Source organism: Hyla sarda, chromosome 2, assembly GCF_029499605.1.
Source record: "Hyla sarda isolate aHylSar1 chromosome 2, aHylSar1.hap1, whole genome shotgun sequence".
In the NCBI taxonomy this organism is placed as follows: domain Eukaryota; kingdom Metazoa; phylum Chordata; class Amphibia; order Anura; family Hylidae; genus Hyla; species Hyla sarda.
In genome coordinates this window covers 220,388,976-220,414,558 of record NC_079190.1, presented here as the reverse complement: position 1 = coordinate 220,414,558, position 25,583 = coordinate 220,388,976, and the positions used below count along the sequence as shown (strand labels likewise).

The 25,583-nt window shown below is 47.6% G+C and overlaps 1 protein-coding gene across 10 annotated transcripts in view; it reads left to right on the top strand.

The window, feature by feature from the left end:
• GTF2I (general transcription factor IIi) overlaps positions 1-25,583 on the top strand; it is a 113,448-nt gene that overhangs the window by 77,281 nt on the left and 10,584 nt on the right. For 9 of the 10 annotated variants that reach the window (XM_056556427.1, XM_056556422.1, XM_056556426.1 and 6 more), the window contains 5 exons: positions 10,227-10,410; positions 12,383-12,411; positions 13,224-13,265; positions 22,393-22,434; positions 23,185-23,245. In XM_056556427.1, the coding sequence (XP_056412402.1) occupies positions 10,227-10,410; positions 12,383-12,411; positions 13,224-13,265; positions 22,393-22,434; positions 23,185-23,234 (347 nt within the window). In that variant the 3' untranslated portion in view covers positions 23,235-23,245. The remainder of the gene's footprint in view (positions 1-10,226; positions 10,411-12,382; positions 12,412-13,223; positions 13,266-22,392; positions 22,435-23,184; positions 23,246-25,583) is intronic. The other variant, XM_056556428.1, reaches the window with a different exon arrangement.

Here is a 25,583-nt window from a genome sequence, read left to right as displayed (position 1 = left end):
TGGAGGAAGAGGTATAGAGTGGGGTGTCATCAGCATAGAGGTGGTACTGGAAACCAAATCTACTGATTGTTTTTCCAATGGGGGATGTGTAGAGTGAAAAGAGTAGAGGACCCAGGACCGATTCCTGGGGAACCCCGACAGCAAGGGGAAGAGGAGAAGAAGTAGAGCCAGAAAACGAGACGCTAAAGGAGCGGCCAGAGAGATAGGAGGAAAACCAGGCGAGAGCAGAGTCCTTGAGACCGATGGAGCGGAGACTACTGAGGAGGAGTTGGTGATCCACAGTGTCAAAAGCCGCAGACAGGTCCAAGAGAATCAGTAAAGAGAAATTACCATTTGATTTGGCCGTCAGAAGATTGTTAGTGACTTTGGTTAGGTCCGTTTCTGTGGAGTGAAGGGAGCGGAAACCAGACTGTAAGGGGTCAAGGAGAGAGTTCTCGGAGAGATAGCGGATAAGGCGGGAGTAGACCAAGCGTTCCAGGAGTTTGGTGATAAAGGGGAGATTTGAGACGGGTCGATAGTTGGCTGTACAGGATGGGTCCAGAGATGGTTTTTTCAATAGTGGGGTTATGATAGAGTATTTGAATGAGGAGGGTAAGACCCCAGAAGAGAGGGAGAGGTTAAAGATTTTAGTTAGGTGACAGCTGATAGCAGGAGAGAGAGACTGGATGAGGTGTGAAGGCATGGGGTCACTAGAGCAGGTAGTCGGGCGGGCGGAGGAGAGGAGCCTGGAATCCTCATCCTCCGTTACAGGCTCAAAAACTGAGAGTGATGAAGAGGAGACGTGGCTGGGAATTGGATCAGAACTTTTTTTTTAAATCAGATAGTTTTTATTAAGTTTTTTCACAGTTTAACAATAACAGGCATCACCCAACACCCCCCCCCACCCCCCATACAAAACAAATCCGTCTCAACCCTCCCCCACAAAAGCTCCTCCGCCCATACCATATATAAGCCATAAACAAGCTCCAACGCAAGTACCACATTGACAGAAAAGAACAGATGAGCACATTCCACCAGACCCCTTTAGAAATACCACCCCAATTTCCGTCCAACAGGACAAACATCCTCCCACATCATACATCCCAGGAGGGCAAGCACACGTAGAATCCGCCACTTCAGCATCTCACTTGCCAACCAGACCGCACGCAGCCACACATTTAGAAACATCCCACCAACAAGAGGCGCCCTAAGGGGGGTCAAATCTCTGCACCCAGGGTCCCCAAATACCCTCAAACTTCCGCTCCACCTTGCGCTTAATGTATATACCTTTTTCCAATTTCACTACATGTGTCACCCTAGTTATAAGATCAGCAACCCTCGGAGGGGAGGATCTGATCCAGAATTGTGCAATCAGCTTCCTGGCCTGGTATAAGACTTTCAGAATACCAACTTCCACCATAGAGGGCTCTTGACTGCAGCCTATCAGTCCCAGCAAGCATTCCTTGGGGGCCCTAGGTATAGTCACTCCATAGACTGTCTTAATGAGTTGTAGTACCCCAGTCCAATACACAGCTAGGCAGGAGCACGTCCACATCATATGAACCAGGTGTGCCCCTAACTCACCACAACGTGGGCAAGCAGAGTCAGACCTAACACCTATCTTGTGTAGAAACAGTGGAGTCTTGTACACCCTATGTAGAAAGAACAGCTGGGATAGCCGGTTAGATTCCGACATAGACAAAAAGGGGTACCCCAAGGTCCCCCTCCCATTTAGAACGGACCGTCAGTGGGAAGCCCTCGTGATAAAAACTAAGTAACTCCCCATAAAGTCAAGAAATCACACCGGCTGACTCTCTCTTAGTGACAAGTGACTCTAGTACAGGATTAGACTGTACAGTTAACAGTCCCAACCTATTCTGAATTTCATAGGCATGGCGGATCTGCAAGTAACGGTAAAAAGAGGAGTGAGGTAGGGCAAAGTCTTGTAAGTGCTCAAAAGACCTAACCACCCCCTGATCAACCAATTGACCCAGTTCACAGAGTCCCCTCCTCTCCCAGAACTCAGCCTCAGCATACGAATTAAAGACAGACAAACCAAGGTTACGCCACAGCGGTGTGAATTTAAGATAACTTGTTATGCCTAGCAGTTTCCTCGCGTGGCCCCATAGTTTACAAAGTAATCGAGTTGTGGGAGAAGAGTCAGGAGGTCTGGTGAGAGCCCCAATCTCCAGAATGTGTAGCGGTATTCTACCTCCCGTAGGACCCAATGTGGAAAGAGATGCCCACCCCCTCACCTGATGTAGCTGCAACGCAATATAATACAGCCACGGATTCGGTAGTGCTAGTCCCCCCGATGATTTACCCCTCTGTAACGTCTCCAATTTAATTCTGGCAGTCCCACCCCCCCATACCAAATGTCGGAAAAGTCGCTAAATCCTTTTAAAGTGGGCCATCGCAATCCACACCGGAGAGTTCTGCAAAACGTACAACAGTTGCGGCATAAGGACCATTTTAGCTAGATTTGTACGGCCAATCACTGAGATTGGGAGCCTGCACCAGATAGATATTTATTGGGAGCTCTTATCTAGAAGAGGGATTAGATTACGAGGGCCGAAATCATGTACAGAGGGAGTAATATATATCCCCAGGTACTTAAAGCTAGAGGCCACCTGTATCTTAGAGACAGCAATTTGAGGTATATCTGGCAAGGGGTCCAGAGGCATCAGAACGGACTTGTCCCAGTTAATAAGCAAACCCGAAAAGGAACCAAATTCTGCAATAAGAGACATAACTGGGGTTAGTGAATGGGCCGTATCTCCCAGAAATAATAACATGTCATCGGCATAGAGTGCCACTCTCTCCTTCACAGTCCCGTATCGAAACCCTATGATATCTGGTGACATTCTCAATAGGCAAGCTAGGGGCTCAATGGCTATGGCAAAAAGCAAGGGCAACAGGGGGCATCCCTGTCTGGTACCCCTCTGCAGAGCAAACGATGGTGAGAGCGTACCATTGACTCTGAGGCGGGCAACCGGGCTCTGGTAAAGAAGCTTAACATAGGAAAGGAATCTATCTCCAAACCCCATAGCACTCATCACACTCCATAGGTATTCCCATTCGACGCTATTGAATGCTTTGGCAGCGTCCAAGGAGAAAACCGAGCGAGCTCCCGTACCATCCTGAGACATCTGTAAATTTAGATACACCCTCCTGATATTATCAACAGTAGATTTACCGGGCATAAATCCAGTCTGATCACCATGGATCAGAGAAAGTATGACCCCAGCCAACCTGTTAGCGAGCACCCGAGCCAGCAGCTTCACATCAGCACATAAGAGTGATATTGGTCTATAGGAACCCGCACACTGAGGGTCCTTTCCAGGTTTTGGAATGAGTACAATGATGGCTTCCATCATGGAGCGAGGCAAAGAACCCTCTAAAACCGCTTACTCCACCACCCTCAACAGTTGTGGTAGCAGAACACCCGAGAATCTTTGATATACCTCACTGGGGAGGCCATCAGGGCCCGGGGCTTTCTCATTATTGGCATCTTTTAGTGCACGTTCCAATTCCTCTAGAGAGACAGGCGAGTCCAGCTCACTCCGCTGCTCCAGAGTAAGGGAAGGCAACCTAGCCCTACGCACATACTCCCTCAGGGCTGTCTCAGAACATGAGGCCCTAGAGGAATATGCATCCTGATAAAAGGCCAACATCACGTCCAAAATCCCTCTATCATCAGTGATCTCACGTCCCTCCCTGTCCCGCAAACAACAGATAAACGAAATGCCTTGCTGTGCCCTGGAAATGGAAGCCAACAGTTTACCAGTACTTTCACCACATTCAAAATAACGTTGTTTAACAAAAAAGCGTTTATGTTCAGCTGAATCTTCCATGTACGCTTTATAGTCTCCCTGTGCCCTCAGCCAGGTCTCCTCAGCCACCAGGGAGGGAGCCGAGACATATGCATTCTCAGCTTCAACCACCGTCAATCGGAGCCTCTCGTCCCTGTCCCTTGTATTTATGTATACTGATATCACGTATGAATAAGCCTCGCAAATACGCCTTAAGGGAGTCCCATACTGCGGAGACCGAAGCCGAACCCACATTCAAAGCAACACAGCACAGGTGATTTCAGCCGTGGTCAGTACTTGTAGCCTGAACGGGTTCAGTCTCCACAGAGGGCGCACCCCACCAGCACCATCCGCGAGATCAAGCTGCAACCTAAGAGGGGAGTGATCAGAGAGGCCTCTAGCCAAGTATTCTATGCGCCTAACCATTCTAGCCATATCCCCATCTCCTATTGCCAAATCAATTCTAGAAAGGGTCCTGTGCGTGGCCGAGTAACAAGAGTATTGCAGGGTGGTGGGATTGCGACAGCGCCACAAATCAAAGAGATCAACCTCAGATAGTATATTAGCAAGTCCAGTCGACCTAGAGCAACGGGGGGGTCGGGGGCCCCAAAACCGATCTACAGAAGCATCCAGGACCTGGTTATAGTCTCCACATATAAGAACAGGGGCTACTGGAAATCCTGAAATTATATATAACACTCGATGCACAACATCTCCACTATACGGGGGAGGGATATACAGTCCTACAAGTATAAACATACGGTGAGACACCACGCCCAGTAGACAGATATATCTACCTTCCAGGTCAATGCTAGAGGAGAGTACACTAAACGGAATAGATTTATGGACCAATATACTGACCCCTCTAGCATGAGTGGAATAAGTAGAATGGAACCAGTGACCAACCCAGGCTCTATGAAGAACGTCTGTGGTGGCCCCCGTCAGGTGGGTTTCAGTAAGACATAATATAGCGGGATGATAGTGTCTCACCGCATTAAAAACAGCATAACATTTGGACACATCACCCAACCCCCTAACATTCCATCCTATCAAATTAAAAGCCAGCATGCATCAATAAACAGATTCCAGCCCCTGGATCAGAACTTTTAAGGGACTGGGAGAGGATTTCATCACAAATGTCATCGATTTTAGTTTTGAAGTATTTGGCCAGGTCTTCGGCACAGAGATCAGTGATTGGGGTCTGTACTTTAGGCCGAAGGAGAGAGTTGAACGTGTCAAAAAGGCGTTATGGGTTGTTAGACAGAGAGGAGATGAGGGAGGTAAAATATGTTTGTTTGGCGAGATGAAGAGCGGAGTAATAGGATTTAAGCATGAATTTATAGTGCAGATAGTCTGAAGAAGTCTTAGTTTTCCTCCACAGACGTTCAGCATACCTAGAGCATCGCCTGAGAAAGCGGGTTGTTAGCGTGTGCCAGGGTTGCTGCCGTCTGTGTCGAGAGGTTCGTGTTTTAGAGGGTGCCATTTGATCCAGGGTAGACTTTAGGGTGTCATGGAGATGTTTGGCTGCTATATTATGGCAGGAGAGAGAAGAGATTGGTGATAGTGAAGATTGTAGAATGTCTATAAATTGACTGGTGTTTATGGCACGCAGGTTTCTGTAAGTGTACAAGGTTGGAGTGTCTGGAAGAGGATAGGAGTTACTGATAGAGAAAGAGAGAAGGTTATGGTCAGAGAGCTCAAAAGGAGAATTAGTGAATTTAGAGAACGAGCAAAGTCTAGAGAAGATCAAGCCCAGTGTATTTCCATCCTTGTGTGTGGGAGAGTCAGTAAGCTGTGAAAGGGCAAAGGAGGAGGTTAGAGAAAGAAGCCGAGAGGCAGAAGAGGAGATTGGGGTATCAATGGAGATATTAAAATCACCCATGATGAGTGTAGGTGTTTCTGAGGAAAGAAAGTGAGGGAGCCAGGTGGCAAAATGATCCAGGAACATTTGGGGAGGACCAGGAGGACGATAGATGACCGCCACTCTGAGAGACAATGGGCGGAAGAGCCTGAGGGTGTGGACCTCAAAAGAGGGAAATGTGAGTGAGGGTAATGGGGGGATGACTTGAAAAGTGCATTGTGGGGCTAGAAGCACCCCAACTCCTCCACCATGTCTGGTGTCAGATCTGGGGGTATGGGAAAAGTGAAGGTCACCATAAGATAAAGCAGCGAGAGAAGCAGTGTCAGAAGGTTTGTTACGCCTAGCGCTCTGGGTCCCCGCTCCTCCCCGGAGCGCTCACGGCGTCTTTCTCCCTGCAGCTTCCCGGTCAGTCCCGCTGACCGGGAGCGCTGCTCTGTCATGGCCGTTGGGGATGCGATTCGCACAGCGGGACGCGCCCGCTCGCGAATCGCATCCCAGGTCACTTACCCGTTCTCGTCCCCTGCTGTCGTGTGCTGGCGCGCGCGGCTCCGCTCTCTAGGGCGCGCGCGCGCCAGCTCCCTGAGACTTAAAGGGCCAGTGCACCAATGATTGGTGCCTGGCCCAATTAGCTTAATTGGCTCCCACCTGTTCCCTGGCTATATCTAGTCTCCTCCCTTGCACTCCCTGGCCGGATCTTGTTGCCCTTGTGCCTAGTGAAAGCGTTTTGTGTGTTTATAGCCTGTGTACCAGAACTTCTGCTATCTCCCCTGACTACGAACCTTGCCGCCTGCCCCCGACCTTCTGCTACGTCCGACTTTGCTTCTGCCTACTCCCTTGTACCTCGCCTATCTTCAGCAGTCAGAGAGGTGAGCCGTTGCTAGTGGATACGACCTGGTCACTACCGCCGCAGCAAGACCATCCCGCTTTGCGGCGGGCTCTGGTGAAAACCTGTAGTGGCTTAGAACCGGTCCACTAGCGCGGTCCTCCCCATCCCTCTCTGGCACAGAGGATCCACTACCTGCCAGCCGGCATTGTGACAGTAGATCCGGCCATGGATCCCGCTGAGGTCCCTCTGCCTTATATCTCGGATATTACCACGGTGATCGCCCAGCAATCTCGACAGATCGCCCATCTAACCCACCAGCTGTCGGAAATGTCCACCATTGTGCGCCAACTTCAGTCGCAACTTCAGCAGCAATCATCTCCTCCGCCAGCTCCTGCACCCCCTCCGCAGCGAGTGGCCACTCCTAGCCTCCGCCTGTCCTTGCCGGACAAATTTAATGGGGACTCTAAGTTTTGCCGTGGCTTTCTTTCGCAATGTTCCCTGCACATGGAGATGATGTCGGACCAGTTTCCTACTGAAAGGTCTAAGGTGGCTTTCGTAGTCAGCCTTCTGTCTGGAAAAGCCCTGTCATGGGCCACACCGCTCTGGGACCGCAATGACCCCGTCACTGCCTCTGTACACTCCTTCTTCTCGGAAATTCGAAGTGTTTTTGAGGAACCTGCCCGAGCCTCTTCTGCTGAGACTGCCCTGCTGAACCTGGTCCAGGGTAATTCCTCCGTTGGCGAGTACGCCATACAATTCCGTACCCTTGCTTCTGAACTTTCCTGGAATAATGAGGCTCTCTGCGCGACCTTTAAAAAAGGCCTATCCAGCAACATTAAAGATGTTCTGGCCGCACGAGAGACTCCTGCTAACCTGCATGAACTCATTCATCTAGCCACTCGCATTGACATGCGTTTTTCTGAGAGGCATCAAGAGCTCCGCCAGGAAAAAGACTTAGATTTCTGGACACCTCTCCCACAGTCTCCATTGCAATCTGCGCCTAGGCCTCCCGCCGAGGAGGCCATGCAAGTGGATCGGTCTCGCCTGACCCTGGAAGAGAGGAATCGCCGTAAGGAAGAGAATCTTTGTCTGTACTGTGCCAGTACCGAGCATTTCTTGGTGGATTGCCCTATCCGTCCTCCACGCCTGGGAAACGCACGCACGCACCCAGCTCACGTGGGTGTGGCGTCTCTTGGTTCCAAGTCTGCTCCTCCACGTCTCACGGTACCCGTGCGGATTTCTACTTCAGCCAGCTCTTCCCTCTCAGCCGTGGCCTGCCTGGACTCTGGTGCCTCTGGGAATTTTGTTCGGGAGTCCTTAGTGAATAAATTCCGCATTCCGGTGACCCGTCTTGTCAAGCCACTCCACATTTCCGCGGTCAACGGAGCCAGGTTGGATTGCACCGTGCGTTTCCGCACGCAGCCCCTCCTAATGTGCATCGGACCTCATCAGGAGAAAATCGAATTTTTGGTCCTTCCCAATTGCACTTCCGAAATTCTCCTTGGACTACCCTGGCTTCTACACCATTCCCCAACCCTGGACTGGTCCACTGGGGAGATCAAGAGTTGGGGTCCCTCTTGTTCCAAGGACTGCCTTCAACCGGTTCCCAGTAATCCCTGCCGTGACCCTGTGGTTCCTCCTGTATCCGGTCCCCCTAAGGTCATTAAGGACTCTGCCTGCCACAGGAAATGCCTCTCCCCCCCTCCCAGTCCCATCAGGCAAGCCTCTGTGTCCCCTCATGGCTCCCGTCCTTGTGTCTCCCTGCCCCGTGCCAAGCTTCACCCTCTGCCCTCCCTCCCCATTCCTACTCCTGCTGTACTGCCTGCCATTGAGGAAACCATCCATTCCTTCCCGGTGTCCTCATCCCAGGGGAGGCAGTCACCGGACAAAAAAAAGGGGAGACCTAAGGGGGGGGGTACTGTTACGCCTAGCGCTCCGGGTCCCCGCTCCTCCCCGGAGCGCTCACGGCGTCTTTCTCCCTGCAGCTTCCCGGTCAGTCCCGCTGACCGGGAGCGCTGCTCTGTCATGGCCGTTGGGGATGCGATTCGCACAGCGGGACGCGCCCGCTCGCGAATCGCATCCCAGGTCACTTACCCGTTCTCGTCCCCTGCTGTCGTGTGCTGGCGCGCGCGGCTCCGCTCTCTAGGGCGCGCGCGCGCCAGCTCCCTGAGACTTAAAGGGCCAGTGCACCAATGATTGGTGCCTGGCCCAATTAGCTTAATTGGCTCCCACCTGTTCCCTGGCTATATCTAGTCTCCTCCCTTGCACTCCCTGGCCGGATCTTGTTGCCCTTGTGCCTAGTGAAAGCGTTTTGTGTGTTTATAGCCTGTGTACCAGAACTTCTGCTATCTCCCCTGACTACGAACCTTGCCGCCTGCCCCCGACCTTCTGCTACGTCCGACTTTGCTTCTGCCTACTCCCTTGTACCTCGCCTATCTTCAGCAGTCAGAGAGGTGAGCCGTTGCTAGTGGATACGACCTGGTCACTACCGCCGCAGCAAGACCATCCCGCTTTGCGGCGGGCTCTGGTGAAAACCTGTAGTGGCTTAGAACCGGTCCACTAGCGCGGTCCTCCCCATCCCTCTCTGGCACAGAGGATCCACTACCTGCCAGCCGGCATCGTGACAAGGTTGTATCCATGTTTCTGTGAGAGCCAGCAGATTGAGAGAATTAGTGAGAAATAAGTCATGAATCTGGGTGAGCTTATTGCACACAGATCGAGAGTTTAGAAGAGCGCAGTTAAAGCTTGTAGTGGTTCCGCAAGAGGCAGGTAGTGTAGAGCAAATATTAGTGAAAGGTGGGCCAGGGTTAGGAGCAATGTCCCCAGCAGCTAAAAGCAGAAGAAAGAAGAGGGAGAGCAGATGGCTGGGTGAAGTGATGGAGCGACTTCTGTGCTGTACCATGGAATGAGGTGACTTTGGGTTGTTTATGATGGTGAGCAGTGCATGCCAGCAATACATAGTTTAGGGAAGGAGGCATGGACAGATGTATATAGAGTCCACCGGAGAAATCGGTGGGGATAGAAGAGAAAATGTATCGCAATGATGTAAGTAATAAGTGAGTGCATGTTTATTTTTTGGTTTTTTTTTCTGAAAAAGAGTGACTTACTTTTGTAGTTATAATGTTGAGTTAGTTCCCTTTTGTTCCCTTCTGGTTCAATTCTGGTATAATTCTTGATGTCACACTTAAGAAGCACTTTATTATATGAGAATTTTTTTTATTTACCATAAAGAGTGCAATAGCAAAAATTAGTTTTAATGAGAGTGACCATTTAAGGGGCTTAAACTAAGGATCCCTTTCTGCCTCATGATGTTGAGTTCACAAAAGAAGGAATTATATTCCATTCTTGAAAGACATATTGTTATAAGTTAAAGGGGTATTCCAGTGTTGGATAACAGTGGATTAGGTTCCTGCAACAGCCAGTTACCTTATAGCCAGATGCAGGATTGTGAGGTGGAGGAGGGGGAAATGGCTGTTCTCCTGGGACAAATTCCTTTATGTATTTTTATAGCTTTAATTGCGCTATAAGACAAATTATGTAGATGAGGTTAAGAAAGGAATTTTAACTATGAATTTTTTGTATTTTAATATGGATTGGTTTTTGCCTACTTCTGGATGAACACTCCATGATAATTGTTTAAATGAAGTGGACTTTAGAGATGTCATGTTGACTAACTTTAATAGTGCCAGTGATATTAAAAAACAAAAGTCAGCTATTCGTGTTTTCATGTTACACTGTTGTTTTATAGGAGAAGCAATTGGTATGAACTTCCCAGTGAAAGTCCCCTACAGGAAAATAACTGCCAACCCAGGATGTGTTGTAGTGGATGGAATGCCACCAGGGGTTTTGTTCAAAGCCCCCAGTTATCTAGAAATAAGTTCAATGCGCAGAATTCTGGATGCAGCACAGTTTATAAAATTCACAGTAATAAGGTGAGTTATAAAGTAAAAATTTAGCTAACTTTTAATACTTTTAAATCAAGTTCTTAGTATATAAGTTGGTCGGCACTTCCGTTGGGGTGGTGCACGTGGTGGATCAATTCCAGAAACAGTGTAAATAAAGTGCTGGGACTTTATTTACATAATCCCAAAATCTAGCTTAAAGAGATTTCATGTAGATGTGCTCAGACAGGGAGAAGAAATCCCTGCCACTGCCTTTAAGATGATGCCTGGTCCTGTTGTTCAGCAGTACCTGGTTTTAGCCTTGACATTAAAAAAGTGCCCGCTCAGCCATTTCTCCATGTCCCTCTTTGAATTACTTAAAGGGGTACTCCCGTGGTCAACGTGTTTTTCCGTTTTTGACTTACCCTATTTGTTTAGTTTCATTTCTATTCTTGTTGTTTAGGCTACTCTATTTCCGTTCTTTGTTGTCTTTTTATCCCCCACTTTGTTTTCCTATCTTTGCTTCTATTTCCTGTTTCTTGCTGTGCTGAAAACTACAAATCCCAGCATGCCACATGCCTTGCTCCTTTTTTTTTGTTCCACCCTTTACCCACCCTACTATTTTCCCGGGTCGGCCCCATTATACACAGCACACTAATATAATCAGCCCTGGTTGGGATACACTGGCATACACACACAAAAGGGACTACAACTCCCAGCATGTGTCATTCAGGAGTCTTCATTCTGTGGTATAACACCAGCATACTGCCTCTGTAGTCTCCTGGGGGTTGTAGTTCACCACACCTCTATAGGGCATACACCAGTGTTTCCCAACCAGGGTGCCTCCAGGTGTTGCAAAACTACTGCTACCAGCATGCCCGGACAGCCAAAAGCTGTCCGGGCATGCTGGGAGTTGTGGTTTTGATACAGCTGAAGACACCCTGATTGGGAAGCAATGCACTTTGTTTGTAATATACTGAATAGGCTAGGCCAGTGTTTCCGAATCAGTGTGCCTCCAGCTGTTGCAAAACTACAACTCCCAGCATGCCCAAAGGCTGTCAGGGCATGCTGGGAGTTGTAGTTTTACAAAAGCTGGAGGCACACTGGTTTAGAAACACTGGTGTAACATGATGTGTATGCTGAATAGGCTAGGACAATGTTTTCCAACCAGTGTAACTCCAGCTGTTGCAAAATTACTTCTCCCAGCATGCCCAAAGTCTTTCAAGGCATGCTGGGAGTTGTAGTTTGGCAACAGCTGGAGGCACACTGGTTTGTAAACACTAGCATACACACACATAACAGGGACTACAACTCCCAGCATGTGTCATTCAGAAGTCCCCCCCCCCCCTCCCCTTCACACAAAGAAATCATCCCCAGTCCGAGATTTATTCCCCTGCAGTCTATACATCCCCAGCCTGTGCTCTTTGTTATCCTCCCCTTCAGATAACACTCTTATCTTCTCTGTCTTCTTTCAGTGCAGGCCTGCATCCTCAGAAGACAGAGCAGGGGAGGGGAGATGAGGAGCTGTGTACATCCTCTCTCTCCCCCTGCTCTAGCTTCTTTCTCTCATGCAGACCTGCGTCCTCCAGAAGGGGGAGATGAGGGGGGATGGCTTATTTCTCTCATGCAGTTCTAAAAAGAACAGAGAAAAAAAGCCATGACATGTTGTCCACAGCCTAATCCTAACATGGGCGACATTGTGGACAACAGTAAGAGATCCAACACAGAACTTCCTGGCCAACAAACAAGTAAGAAAAAAAGACACATGCTACACAAACATATAATACATGTCAATTGCAAAAAAACATGAACATTAAAATGACCCATTTAATGTCACTCTAACTTAAAAAAATAAAACTTTTGACATTTTGATCTGTCGGCATCTGCTAGAATAAAGCGCGAGAAATGATCATCTAAGCGCTTCTCTCCCCATCTTACTGCTCGCTAACAGGAGACTCCTCTCTCTTGGTCTACATTGAGTTTAATTTAAAATAAAATAATTATTTTATTTTTGTTTTTATAGGCCTTTTCCTGGGCTAGTGCTTAACAACCGTAAGTATACTTTTCAGGTGGAAAGGTCAAGTGGAAAAAATGTAATTCATTGTTATTCAGAAAATTGTAATCAATTCTTAATATATTTAGTTAACGCAAATATTTTAAACAATTGGGAGTGAATGTAGGTGGTCTGTAGTCACTCTCTAGCAGATCTTTAGTACGTTCTTTTGCTCCAATGGAAAGGTCAAGGTCAGTTCCTTGGCATCATTAAGTCGCTGATAATGACGCACACCATATTTGTGCAAAACTTAGAAAATTTGCATATTTGTGCAAAAAGTTTTAAGAAGTGCAGTAAAAAATAGGTTGCGTTTACTGGGAGTGGGCATGGTTTCAATCTTTCCAACATATTTAGGAATTTTAGGCAGAAAATGTTAATTTTTTTTAACTTTGGGACAGACCAAATACACTAAATTTAGGCATACCTATTAATAAATCTGCTTTGATTTAACAACTTGTTTGGACCATTGAGACATCACCCTTTTACTGTGCTAACAGAGCTAAATGTCCAAACATATATGTGAGAGTTTGTGCCTTTAAAAGCCTTTGATTCCAAATGTCTCCTTAGGATTCTGTTCTTTTAGTAGGTACAGGTTTTTTAGTCTGTTTAATTTTAAGTAAAGATGACTAGTATTTTTGGTTTAATTTACCCCCTATGTACTTTAACACCTATACTTGGTGTAGTCCCTAGTAGATGTGTTTGTTCACATATTGATACACATCAGTAGTAGTATCTTCCATCTACTTGTACATTTTCATTTCCATGTTCATTTTCAGATCTGATTTTATGTCAGCATTTGTTTGCATTTCAGAAGTTACAGATGAAAGTGAGTCTGGACAACATACAGAACCCGGTAAAAGATCTCCTTTAGATTTTGATGACCAGATTATAGGAAAAATATTGACATTTTTAAACATAGAGGATACTAGAGGATACTAGTTCCTGCATATGTTTATATTTTAAAATTATCCTCTCTGGATAGTGCTGCTATAGTGTATTTATTTGTGAAATGCAAATTAAGAAAAAAATAATACCACAAATTATATATATATATATATATATATATATATATATATATATATATATATTTGGTAGGACAAAATATGTTGTCAATGCAGAGAAGTTTGAGGTCTTGTTGGGAAGCAGGGCCACCTAATCACACACAGAGGAGCCCTAGGGCACACACATCCAGAGCTTCAGAGTCTCTAGGCTGCAAGACCACAGACAACTTAAAGCATTCCAGATTGCAGGAGCCATAGCCTCACAGCAGAGAACATTTAGAGCTACACACTGGTGCAGACACTGGTGCAGACTGGTGCAGACACTGTAACAGGCTTTACTGCCAAAGATTGGTGACAATGCAGGCACATACCATACCAATAGGTAAACGGGAACGGTTGTACTTAATCCTTTGGCCTCCTTTTGCCTCAGCCAGCTTCTTTGTGACCTGAGGAGTAAAAAGGAGTAATTTAATCATTACCATTCTGCTCTCTGATGTGGGAATGACAATGTCTCCAGCATTTGAAAATCCCCTAAAGCGTGCAAATTGGGTAAATTTGGAACTTAATGTAGGGCACTAGAAAGCGCAAATGAGATCATGGCTGACTGTACCCAAAGCCTGTGTCGGTCTGAAGTACACTGAACTCACTACAAGATTAACATAGATTTTGTATCCCCATAAATACTGCCACACTATAACCACAATATACTGCTACTAGAAGTATCACTGTACCCAGACTAATATTACCCTATACAGGTAGATAGTCTTACAACAGGTGCTCTGCAGGCCGTATAAGTGACTCCAGTGTAGTTACTTCCAGTGATTCACAGGTGACATCTTTGAGTGAATCAGAGGTGACATCCTCTTCTAGTTATTCATTTGCCTTTTCTTTTCCATCCAGTTGAGATGATCTTGAAGATGTCTTCCAGCCACAATTTATTTCTGCAGAATTTGCCAGAAAACTTTTCAGGCAACATCCCCATCATTTATTTACATCTATCCATACTCTCTCTTCATAGTGCCCCAAATGGTAATTGTAACACTCACGTTTCTGAGGACAGGAAACCCGGTGGATGTGGATCCGCTGGACCTGTGTGGAAGATGACTCTGACTGTACCAGGGAGCGGAGTCTAAGGTGCTGCTGGACTTGCTGCTGCAGGCAGCACCCAGGTCGCTACCCCTGGCACGGCTCGACCACACAGGCGGCTGAGGAGATGCGAGGCACAGGAGGGATAAGGCAATTCGTAGTCTGGATGGCAGAAGGTCAGGGCAGGCGGCACAGTAGCGTAGTCAAAGCGAAGCAGTTCATTAGACAGGCGGCAGAGGATCAATGTCAGGTCACAAGAGCAAGAGATCTGATACACAGCAAAGCAATACAGAGGAACGCTTTCTCAAAGGCACAAGGCAACAAAGATCTGGCAGGGAACTGAGGAGGGTGGAGGAATTTATAAATGAGCCACAGGTGGATTACTCTGATAAGCGTACTGGCCCTTTAAATCTTATAGCTCCGACGCCCGCGTGCCCTAGGGGACAGGGACATGCGCACCGGAGCAGAGAGGCAGAGGCAGGAGAAACACTCGGAGAGTGACAAACTGTGGCTCGCATGCGGGCGCGTCCCGCGATGCGAGTCCCAGCCCCGTCGGCAGCAGAAGGTAACAGGACCATGCGCTCACGGCCAGCGTGTGTGGCCGGATCACATAATTTAACAGTTGCCCCCCACCCTTTGGTCTACCCCTTCTTTTACAAGAGAGAAAACTCCTGAGAAGGTCACGGTCCAGGATATTCTCCTTAGGCTCCTAAGATCTCTCTTCAGGACCGTAACCCTCCCAGTCGACCAAAAAAAAAATTGTTTACCTCTCACAGTTTTTGCAGCAAGAATCTGTTTAACTTTGTAGATGTCAGATGAACCAGAGACAGGTGTGGGGACAAGATTCTTCTGAGAGAACCGGTTTATGACAAGAGGCTTGAGGAGAGAGACGTGGAAGGAATTGGGAATACATAACGTAGCAGGTAGACGGAGTTTGTAGGAGACAGGATTGATTTTTTGTAGACTCTGGAAGGGACCAAGGTAGCGGGGACCGAGCTTGTAACAGGGGATCTTGAAGCGGATGTACTTAGATGAAAGCCACACCATGTCACCAGGAGAGAAGGACGGAGGAGGTCTTCTACATTTATCCGCTAGCGCCTTCATGTGTGAAGAAGCCTGGGACAACGACTGTCGGGTCTGTTGCCAGATGGTGGAGAAGTCACGGACCAGCTCATCAACAGCAGGCACACCAGAGGAGACTGGGAGAGGAAGAGGATGGGATGGAGTCCGTAAACAACAAAAAAAAGGGGACGACCTCGTGGACTCGGAATCCTTATGATTATATGAGAATTCAGCCCAGGGGTGAAGGTCGACCCAATCATCTTGGCGAGCTGAAACAAAATGCCGAAGATAAGTCTCAAGGATTTGATTAACCCTCTCCACCTGACTGTTGGACTGAGGGTGGTAGGCCGAGGAGAAATCCAGATTGATGTCCAGATGGTTACAAGGACTCGCCAGAACTTAGAGACAAACTGCACACCTCGATCCGAAACGATATGCTGAGGAAGGCCATGTAAACGAAAAGGAAATTGAGGGAATAAAAAAGAGAGAGGGCAGCGCCTCGTGTGATACCGTACAAACAGGAAAACCCAGGTGGATCCCCCAGCAGGGTGTGCTCTCACCTGGTGACCCTCTTGGGGTTAAGCGTATCTCCCCGTTTTAGGGGTATTGGGTGGAATCCGTGCTGCAGCTGAAGGTGCCTAGACCGGTATCCTGGGAAGGAACCTGTAGAGTACTTGGATGAGGAGGGAAAAAGGGAGGCCCTTGTGTCCAGCGCTGCTCGGTCCAGGGATGATTAAAGCAAGATGTAGGTTTAAAAAAGGTTTATTTATATATTAAATAAATAAAACTATTATTTAAAAGTGCATGCAGGCAATCATGCATTGCCTGCATGCACTTTTAAATAATAGTTTTATTTATTTAATATATAAATAAACCTTTTTTAAACCTACATCTTGCCTGAATCATCCATGTAAACGAAAGACATGCAACAAGGAGTACTTCGCCAGCTGCGGGTCAGAAGGAAGACCTGGCAGAGGAATGAAATGAGCCATCTTGGAAAACCGTTCTACAACGACCCAGATTACAGTGTTATTATGGGAAGGTGGAAAATCGGTGATTAAATCCATGGCGATATGGGACCAGGGAGTCTCTGGAATGGGTAAAGGATGTAAGAGTCCTGCAGGTCTTTGTCAGGGAGTTTTGTCACGGGCACATGTCACACAGGACCGAACAAAATCAGAAACATCACGTTCAAGATGGGGCCACCAGTAGTGCTGGGAAATAAGAAGTAGAGTCTTGCGTATTCCAGGATGTCCTGCTGTCAAGGAAGAATGACCCCATTTCAGGACCTTGCATCTCAATCTGGCAGGCACAAAGGATTTTCCGGAGGAACTTGCTGAATCTCGGCAGGAGCAACAGGAATCAAACGGTCAGGAGGAATAATATGCCTAGGAGTGGAGTCCAAACCAATGACTTCAGAGGACCTGGAGAGGGCATCAGCCCTGATGTTCTTGTCTGCTGGCCGGAAGTGAATAAAGAAGTTGAACCTAGAAAAGAACAGTGACCATCTTGCCTGGCGTGGGGTTCAAACACTGAGCAGACTGAAGGTATAGAAGATTCTTATGATCGGAGTAGATGCTGACCGGATGAGAAGAACCTTCTAATAAATGTCGCCATTCCTCCAAAGCTAGCTTGATAGCGAGGAGTTCACGATCTCCAATGGAGTAATACCTCTCAGCAGGAGAGAATGTCTTGGAGAAGAACCCACAAGTTACACACTTTCCCTTTGCGTTTTTCTGAGTGAGAACGGCACCCTCTCCAATAGATGAGGCATCAACCTCCAAAGCAAAGGGCCTCTCCAGATCCGGTCTTATAAGCAAAGGAGCAGAGGCAAATGCAGACTTTAAACGGGAGATGGCCTCTTCAGCCTCTTGAGGCCAAGATTTAGGATTAGATGTCTTTTTAGTGAGAGCCAGAATAGGAGCAACCAAGGATGAAAACTGTGGGATAAACTGATGATAATAGTTAACGAATCCCAGAAAGTGTTGAATAGCATGTAGGCCCGACGGACGAGGCCAATCCAATATTGCAGACAACTTATCTGGATCCATCTGCAGACCCTGATGAGAGACAATGTAGCCAAGAAATGGAAGACTAGATTTCTCGAACAGGCATTTCTCCAGTTTGGCGTAGAGATGATTCTTCCGAAGTCGCTGAAGAACCAGACGAACATGGGTACGATGCTCCTCTAGGTTGGAAGAGAAGATCAGGATGTACACAGGTGTAGAGAAGATCACGGAAGATATCATTGATAAACTCTTGAAAAACAGCTGGAGCATTGCAGAGACCAAAAGGCATTACAAGATACTCAAAATGTCCATCACGAGTATTGAAGGCCGTTTTCCATTAATTTCCCTTACGGATATGAATGAGGTTATACGCACCGCGTAAGTCCAACTTGGAGAAGACCTTGGCACTACGTAGATGGTCAAAAAGTTGTGAGATAAGAGGTAGAGGGTAATGGTTCTTGACTGTGATTTTAAGTCCCCTGTAGTCAATACATGGACGGAGTGAGCCATCCTTCTACCTACAAAGAAGAAGAGGACTTACGGATAAATACCTTTTGGAGATTCTCCTGGATATAAGCCATGGCTTTGGTCTCAGGAACTGATAGAGGGTATATCCTCCCACGTGGAGGAGTGGTACCAGGCAGAAGATGCCTAGATGCCTTTTTAGTGAGAGCCAGAATAGGAGCAACCAAGTATGAAAACTGTGGGATAAACTGATGATAATAGTTAACGAATCCCAGAAAGTGTTGAATAGCATGTAGGCCCGACGGACGAGGCCAATCCAATATTGCAGACAACTTATCTGGATCCATCTGCAGACCCTGATGAGAGACAATGTAGCCAAGAAATGGAAGACTAGATTTCTCGAACAGGCATTTCTCCAGTTTGGCGTAGAGATGATTCTTCCGAAGTCGCTGAAGAACCAGACGAACATGGGTACGATGCTCCTCTAGGTTGGAAGAGAAGATCAGGATGTACACAGGTGTAGAGAAGATCACGGAAGATATCATTGATAAACTCTTGAAAAACAGCTGGAGCATTGCAGAGACCAAAAGGCATTACAAGATACTCAAAATGTCCATCACGAGTATTGAAGGCCGTTTTCCATTAATTTCCCTTACGGATATGAATGAGGTTATACGCACCGCGTAAGTCCAACTTGGAGAAGACCTTGGCACTACGTAGATGGTCAAAAAGTTGTGAGATAAGAGGTAGAGGGTAATGGTTCTTGACTGTGATTTTAAGTCCCCTGTAGTCAATACATGGACGGAGTGAGCCATCCTTCTACCTACAAAGAAGAAGAGGACTTACGGATAAATACCTTTTGGAGATTCTCCTGGATATAAGCCATGGCTTTGGTCTCAGGAACTGATAGAGGGTATATCCTCCCACGTGGAGGAGTGGTACCAGGCAGAAGATGCCTAGATGCCTTTTTAGTGAGAGCCAGAATAGGAGCAACCAAGTATGAAAACTGTGGGATAAACTGATGATAATAGTTAGCAAATCCCAGAAAGCGTTGAATAGCACGTAGGCCCGATGGACGAGGCCAATCCAATATTGCAGACAACTTATCTGGATCCATCTGCAGGCCCTGATGAGAGACAATGTAGCCAAGAAATGGAAGACTAGATTTCTCGAACAGGCATTTCTCCAGTTTGGTGTAGAGATGATTCTTCCGAAGTCGCTGAGGAACCAGAGGAACATGGGTACGATGCTCCTCTAGGTTGGAAGAGAAGATCAGGATGTACACAGGTGTAGAGAAGATCACGGAAGATATCATTGATAAACTCTTGAAAAACAGCTGGAGCATTGCAGAGACCAAAAGGTATTAGAAGATACTCAAAATGTCCATCACGAGTATTGAAGGGCGTTTTCCATTAATTTCCCTTGCGGATATGAATGAGGTTATACGCACCGCGTAAGTCCAACTTGGAGAAGACCTTGGCACTAGGTAGATGGTCAAAAAGTTGTGAGATAAGAGGTAGAGGGTAACGGTTCTTGACTGTGATTTTGTTAAGTCCCCTGTAGTCAATACATGGATGGAGTGAGCCATCCTTCTACCTACAAAGAAGAAGAGGACTTAAGGATAAATACCTTTTGGAGATTCTCCTGGATATAAGCCATGGCTTTGGTCTCAGGAACTGATAGAGGGTATATCCTCCCACGTGGAGGAGTTGTACCAGGCAGAAGATCAATAGGGCAGTCGTAAGGACAATGTGGAGGCAGAGACTCAGCCTGTTTCTTGCAGAAAATGTCAGAGAAATCTTGGTAAGGTGGCGGCAGGCCAGACGAGAAACAACTTTATGCAGAACAGGTTGGAGGCAAAAATTTTGACAGGATTGTCCCCAGCAAATTATTTTTCCAGTTCTCCAATCCAGTTGCGGGGAATGGTGTTGCAGCCAAGGAAGGCCAAGAAGAATCTCAGAAGTACAGTGTGGCAGAAAATAGAATTCAACCTTTTCTTTATGCAATACTCCCACTTGCATGACGAGAGATTCAGTACGGAAGTGAACCTTACAGTCCAGATTTTGTCCATTAACAGAGGAGATGAACAAGGGCTTGGCAAGCCGAGTAAGGGGAAGATGATACTTGTGGACTAAAGCCTCATCAATAAAGTCACCTGCTGATCCAGAATCCAAAAATGCTGTAGCGCTGAAAGAAGACTTGGCTGAAGTGAAGACTTGTACAGGAATAGTTAAGTGTGGAGAGGTAGTATTCACACCCAGGGACACCTCTCCCACGCACCTTAGGTGCGGGCGAACTGTACAGTCCTTGACAAAGTGCTCCGGGCCAGCACAATACAAACACAAATACTCATTGTGTTGTCGTGACCCATCCTGTTGCGTAAGACGAGAAAGATCTCCTTGTATAACCTCTTCGGCAAGAGGCGCAAGAAACTGAAGAGGTGGACGTTGAAACACGGGTGTCAGGGGGGGAGGTTCCCTCTCTAAGCACAATTCCTCCTGTCTCTTGCCAAAATGCACATCAATGCGTGTGGCCAAGTGGATAAATTCTGTGAAAGAAGATGGAGGATCACGTGTTGCAACGGCATCTTTAATCCTGCTTGACGGTCCTTTTTTGAAGGTGGCACACAAGGCCTCATCATTCCAGGCAAGTTCACAGGCTAGAATGCGTAATTGAACCGCGTAGTCACCAACGGTAGAATTCCCTTGACAGAGGTTCAGCAACGTCGTCTCAGCTGAAGAGGCACGTGCAGGTTCCTCAAAGAAATTCTGCCAAGAATGCCGACAAATTTGAGGATACTGGATCACCACGGTCCCAAAGGGGTGTAGCCCAAGCCAGGGCTTTTCCAGACAGTAGACTAATGACAAAGGCCACCTTACTACATTCTGTCAGAAACAGTTCAGACATGAGTTCCAAGTGCATGGAGCCATGTGTAACAAAGCCTCTGCACGACTTGGAATCCCCATCATACTTGGAAGGCAAAAGCAGGCGCAGCTGAGAGCCAGAAGACACTGCAGGAGCTGAAGGTGGGAGTGGGCCAGATTGTGAAACCTGCTGCTGTTGCAAGGTCAAAAGCTGTTGCATGGCTGAAAGTTGAAAATTGCTGCACCTGTCGGGCCAACTGCTGCGACTGACGTACCACAACAGAGGGAAGATCCGCGACTTCAGGCAGGGGTACCTCAGCGGGACCCATGGCCGGATCTTACGGTAACACTCACGTTTCTGAAGACAGGAACCCTGGTGGATGTGGATAAGCTGGATCTGTGTGGCAGATGACTCGGACCGTACCAGGTAGCGGAGTCTAAGGTGCCGCTGGTTTTCACCAGAGCCCGACGCAAAGTGGGATGGACTTGCTGCTGCAGGCGGCACCCAGGTCGCTACCCCTAGCACGGCTCGACCACACAGGTGGCTGAGGAGGGTGAGGAACAGGAGGGATAAGGCAACTCGTAGTCTGGATAGCAGAAGGTCAGGGCAGGCAGGCACAGTAGCGTAGTCAAAGCGAAGCAGGAGTTCAGTAGGCAGGCGGCAGAGGAGCAAGGTCAAGTCACAAGAGCAAGAGATCTGATACACGGCAAGGCAATACAGAGGAACGCTTTCTCAAAGGCACAAGGCAACAAAGATCTGGCAGAGAACTGAGGAGGGTGGAGGAATTTATAAATGAGCCACAGGTGGATTACACTAATGAGCGTACTGGCCCTTTAAATCTTAAAGCTCCAGCGTGCGTGTGCCCTTGGGGACGGGGACACGCGCACCGGAGCAGAGAGGCATAGGCAGGAGAAAAACCCGGAGAGTGACAAACTGGGGCTCACATGCGGGCGCGTCCTGCGTTGTGAGTGCCAGCCCCGACGGCAGCAGAAGGTAAGGGGACCATGCGCTCACGGCCAGCGTGTGTTGCCGGAGCGCATAACGTAAAAGTAATAATGGCCCCCAGACTGTAGTTGGCTCCTGTTTGTGCCCTCGCACTAAAGTTTACCCCATTTTGTGCCCCTCTACGTAATTGACCTCCTTTCGTTCCCTCACCTTGCAACTGACCCCCTTTTGTTTCTCTACACTAAACTTGGCACCCCTACATTGCCCCTTTGTGTGCCCACACAGATGGAAAAGACAGCCCAGACAGTCAATGGCTTTCTGTTCTTTCATAGTTATTAACTGTATGTTGTATGCATGCAGATACAATTGAAAGTGTTTGTGCTGGGCCTTCGGTCCTCTGGTGGCCAGTCCGATGCTAACTAAACCTGAATTTTCATTGGAGCTGCTGTTTTTAATGTTTTTTTTAGATACATCAAATTGCTTATTGGTATTCTGAAAGGAAGCAAAGTAACCTCCTACTCATGCAGCTTGTTTTCTATATTTACAGCTATATGTGACAAGATTTGTAAAGTAGAACCAGCAGCAGAAGGTATTTAACTTTTACCACTATACAGTATGAGAGATTTACTGCCAATATATCTCCAGCATTCAACTGTCACCAAAGTCTTCAACAGACTACTAACAAAGCTTAATGCCATCTTGCAATCGAATGCCCAAAAGAGATTACCTCATACTATGCACTAATAGTGAAAAAACTCCAGCATTTCATGACAGATACAGTACACTTTGCAGTACATAGTAGAATGCAAAATTTTCATTTTCTATACTTCTTCATTGAGTGCTATGAATAACATTTAATACTTTATACGTTTAACTTAAAGGACAACTGCAGTGCAATATACACTTATCCCCTATCTACAAGATAGGGGATAAGTGTTTGATCGTGGGGGGTCCGACCGCTGGGACCCCCCACGATCTCCTTTATGGGGCCACGGCTGTGCCGTGCAGGGGGCGTGCCTGCCGCAGCATGACGTTGCGGCCGGCACGCCTCCTCCATGCATCTCGAACACTCCACGAACACTGCCTCCCCGCCTCTCCCATAGAACTGTATGGGGACGGGAAGGAGACGGGGCGTCACCGTCGACCTCTAGGTCGATGCTACGCGCCTTAGCGCTCACTATGAGCGCTAATGGCGGTGCCCCGTTAGGGAGATCTTGGGGGGTCCCAGAGGTCGGACCCCCCGCGATCAAACACTTATCCCCTATCTTGTAGCTAGGGGATAAGTGTATATTGCGCTGCAGTTGTCCTTTAATTTGACTGTTTTCATTTTTTTTAACAGACCTAAAAGATGAATGTAACATAAAGCAAGAGTCAGATCCAGCATGGTAAATGTTTCTTAGGTAATGTTTGTTTGATTATAGTTTTTTTGATAAAATATCAAAAATATTTTTCTTTACGTGAAAATTACTATAGGTATAGGTATATCACAGCATACCCACAGTGCACCCATAAACTTTAATAGACTAATAGAGTTTGGTCTGTTTCTAAAACATCTATGTTTTTCATTGCAGGGCTTAAAAGTGTAGCCTACTATGCATTTTATTCCTACAAACAAAACCTATATGTTAATAAAACACACAAATCCTAGTCACTAGTAGACTTTCTACCATATATAAAGGCTGTTTGCAGGCAAAATTTAAAGATGAGCTATCTTAAAATAGCTCATCAATATCTGGTCGGTGGGTTGCCTACACCTGGCACCTCCACTAATCAGCTATTTGCTAAAGCTGTGAAGCTGGCATACGCAGGAAGCAGACATTTCTGCACACTGTGTACTGGCCTTGCTGAGTTACTAAAGGTCAGCCCCCACTGAAGTAAATGAGAACTGATCTGCAGTAACCCAAATTGGCAAATACACAATGTACAAAGCTGTCTACTTCCAGCTCTGTTTCACCATGTAGGACCACACTATGGCTCTGGCAAACAGCTGATCAGTGTGGATGCTTGTGTCAGCCCCCCCCCCCCCCCCCCCAATCTCAGGATCATTCATATATATATATATATATATATATATATATATATATAGTGACAGAGTGTCTGGAGAAGTAGTGGACGGGGTCTATGTGTGCCCGAGGTTCCTCACTTATGTAATTTAAAGCAACCAGGGAAATGTTCAGCAGAGGTCTATGCAGACATCTCTGCAATTTGGGTTTGTATAAAACCTGTGTGTTTTTAGGGCCTGTGTTGCTGGAGTGGGGAGAGAAGGGTGGGCCCCCACTCCATCCGGACAGTCCGGGTTTTGGGCTGTCAGGTAATCACTCCTCAGGTGTGCTGGCCTGATATAAGGCTGAGAATTCAGACACATCTCTCTCTCAGCCTGGGAACAGATTATCTGCATGGAGCCTGTGAGAGCACTACAAGTGGTATGGACTTTGCTATATTGTTTGGTGCCCGGTATTAGGCCGGCACTTGGTTGGTGAGGTTTCCTGTTGTTAGTTAGAGCTGGACAGGCTTAGGATTTTGTTTTTTATATTTTATGTTCTGTACTTCAACCTGTCAATAAAACTGGCTGAGGTCAGTTAAACGAATCCCCTGCTGCACTCGGGTAGCCTCCTGTTGAGATGCAACAGCTTGCAACATAGCTTTAACCACATCCTCCATTTTCCCAGAGGCAAAAAAATTGTCTTTGGTGCCCTGCACAAAAAAAGGATTCTGGCCCTTTAAATGTTCAGTTTTTGGCTTTCTTATACCAGAATTACTGTGCCCACTGTCACGATGCCGGCTGGCAGGAGGTGGATCCTCTGTGCCAGAGAGGGATTGGCGTGGACCGTGCTAGTGGACCGGTTCTAAGTCACTACTGGTTTTCACCAGAGCCCGCCGCAAAGCGGGATGGTCTTGCTGCGGCGGTAGTGACCAGGTCGTATCCACTAGCAACGGCTCAACCTCTCTGACTGCTGAAGATAGGCGCGGTACAAGGGAGTAGACAGAAGCAAGGTCGGACGTAGCAGAAGGTCGGGGCAGGCAGCAAGGATCGTAGTCAGGGGCAACGGCAGGAGGTCTGGAACACAGGCTAGGAACACACAAGGAAACGCTTTCACTGGCACAATGGCAACAAGATCCGGCGAGGGAGTGCAGGGGAAGTGAGGTATAAATAGGGAGTGCACAGGTGAACACACTAATTAGAACCACTGCGCCAATCAGCGGCGCGGTGGCCCTTTAAATCGCAGAGACCCGGCGCGCGCGCGCCCTAGGGAGCGGGGCCGCGCGCGCCGGGACAGGACCGACGGAGAGCGAGTCAGGTACGGGAGCCGGGATGCGCATCGCGAGCGGGCGCCACCCGCATCGCGAATCGCATCCCGGCTGGAGGCGGTATCGCAGCGCACCGGGTCAGTGGATCTGACCGGAGCGCTGCAGTAGCGAGCGCTCCGGGGAGGAGCGGGGACCCGGAGCGCTCGGCGTAACAGTACCCCCCCCCTTGGGTCTCCCCCTCTTCTTAGAGCCTGAGAACCTGAGGAGCAGACTTTTGTCTAGGATATTGTCCTCAGGTTCCCAGGATCTCTCTTCAGGACCACAACCCTCCCAATCGACTAAAAAAAAAGTTTTCCCTCTGACCTTCTTGGAGGCCAGTATCTCCTTTACGGAGAAGATGTCCGAGGAGCCGGAAACAGGAGTGGGAGAAACAAGTTTGGGAGAGAAACGGTTGATGATGAGTGGTTTAAGAAGAGAAACGTGAAAGGC